This window comes from Rattus norvegicus, chromosome 7 (assembly GCF_021556685.1).
Source record: "Rattus norvegicus strain SHRSP/BbbUtx chromosome 7, alternate assembly SHRSP_T2T, whole genome shotgun sequence".
Classification (NCBI taxonomy): domain Eukaryota; kingdom Metazoa; phylum Chordata; class Mammalia; order Rodentia; family Muridae; genus Rattus; species Rattus norvegicus.
Genome location: NC_141540.1, coordinates 17,629,560 through 17,630,960, shown reverse-complemented (window position 1 = coordinate 17,630,960; position 1,401 = coordinate 17,629,560). Strand labels below are relative to the sequence as shown.

At 46.3% G+C, this 1,401-nt stretch overlaps 1 protein-coding gene across 1 annotated transcript; it reads right to left on the bottom strand.

Moving 5' to 3' along the window:
• Positions 1–295: 295 nt before the first annotated feature.
• On the bottom strand, positions 296–1,252 carry Or10h1 (olfactory receptor family 10 subfamily H member 1). Its single transcript, NM_001000593.2, has one exon. It carries the CDS (start codon positions 1,250–1,252, stop codon positions 296–298), a length of 957 nt encoding a protein of 318 aa, NP_001000593.2.
• Positions 1,253–1,401: the final 149 nt, after the last annotated feature.

Genomic DNA, 1,401 nt, shown 5'->3' with positions numbered 1-1,401 from the left:
GTTCATTCAATATTGAGAAGATTGAGTCCCACTTAAGAAATATTTAACACAAGTTGAGTACTACATAACATTTCCTGTAGCATACTGGAATGGTCAAATACCATTCTTGGCATGGTCTTACTTTTATTTCCACAAATAAATCCCAGATATTAATGCTTTCATGTATACTGGCGTATGATTGCAAAAGTTTTGTCAACATGAAAGTATCATAAATAAGCAGATAGTGAAGCAATGTCAAATATAGTCAAATTCAGTAAACCAATTTAGTTATTCTTAAGAATTTTCTTATAAGTCATTACATTTTCTCTGGATAGAGTTTACTTAGGAAGGCCTTCTTCATGGCATTCTTTAGCTCCTTGTTCCTGAGGCTGAAGATGATAGGACTAAGGAAAGGGGTGAGGACTGTATAGGTGATACCCATCAGAGTATCTCCTCCCAGAGACTTTGGACCCTTGGGCTTGAGGTAGATGACAGAGGCAAAGCCGTAATGTACAACCACCACTGTGAGGTGGGACGCACATGTGGAGAAAGCCTTGTGCCGACCCTCAGCTGATGGTATCTTCAAGATGGTAGCCACAATGAAGGCATAGGAGAGGAGGATGAGGAGAAAGCACCCCAGGAGGGCTGTGATGCACACCATCCCCACACCCTTTGCCACTGCCAGTACATTCTTTCCACATGCCAACTTCAGTAGAGGTGGGACATGACAAGCAAAATGGTGGATCTCATTGGGTCCACAGAATGTGAGGTTGAAAATGGCTGTTGTCACCACTGTCCCCATGAATGATCCACCAACCCAGGACCAGGCAACCAGGCAGGCACAGCCACGAGGGCTCATGAGGACATTGTATCTCAGTGGGTGACAGATAGCCACATAGCGGTCATAGCCCATGACAGTGAGTAGAAAGGAGTGGGTGAAGCCAAACGTGAAGGAGAAGAACATCTGGCTGGCACAGGCCAGAAGGGCGATGGAGTGTAGTGCAGAGAGCAGGTCGGCCAACATGCGTGGGATGATGGCGAAGGTGTAGAAAATCTCAGAGATGGAGAGGGCGCACAGGAAGAGGTACATGGGTGTGTGGAGACTGTGTTCACTCCAGATGGTGGCCATGATGAGCAGGTTGCCTAGCAGTGTGAAGAGGTACATGAGCAGGAACAGCAGGAAGAACATCAGCTGAAGATGAGGGAAGGTAGAGAAGCCAATGAGGATGAACTCTGACACAAAGGTGTGATTTAGCCCCAATGTGACAGCCATACCTGAAAGGGATGAAGGAATATCACTAACTAAGATCATGGTGTGCTAGTGTTTGTGTGTGTGTGTGTGTGTGTGTGTGTGTGTGTGTGTGTGTGTGTGTGTGTGTGTGGTATATCCGCAAGTGTTGCGGATGAGCTCCATTGCCTATT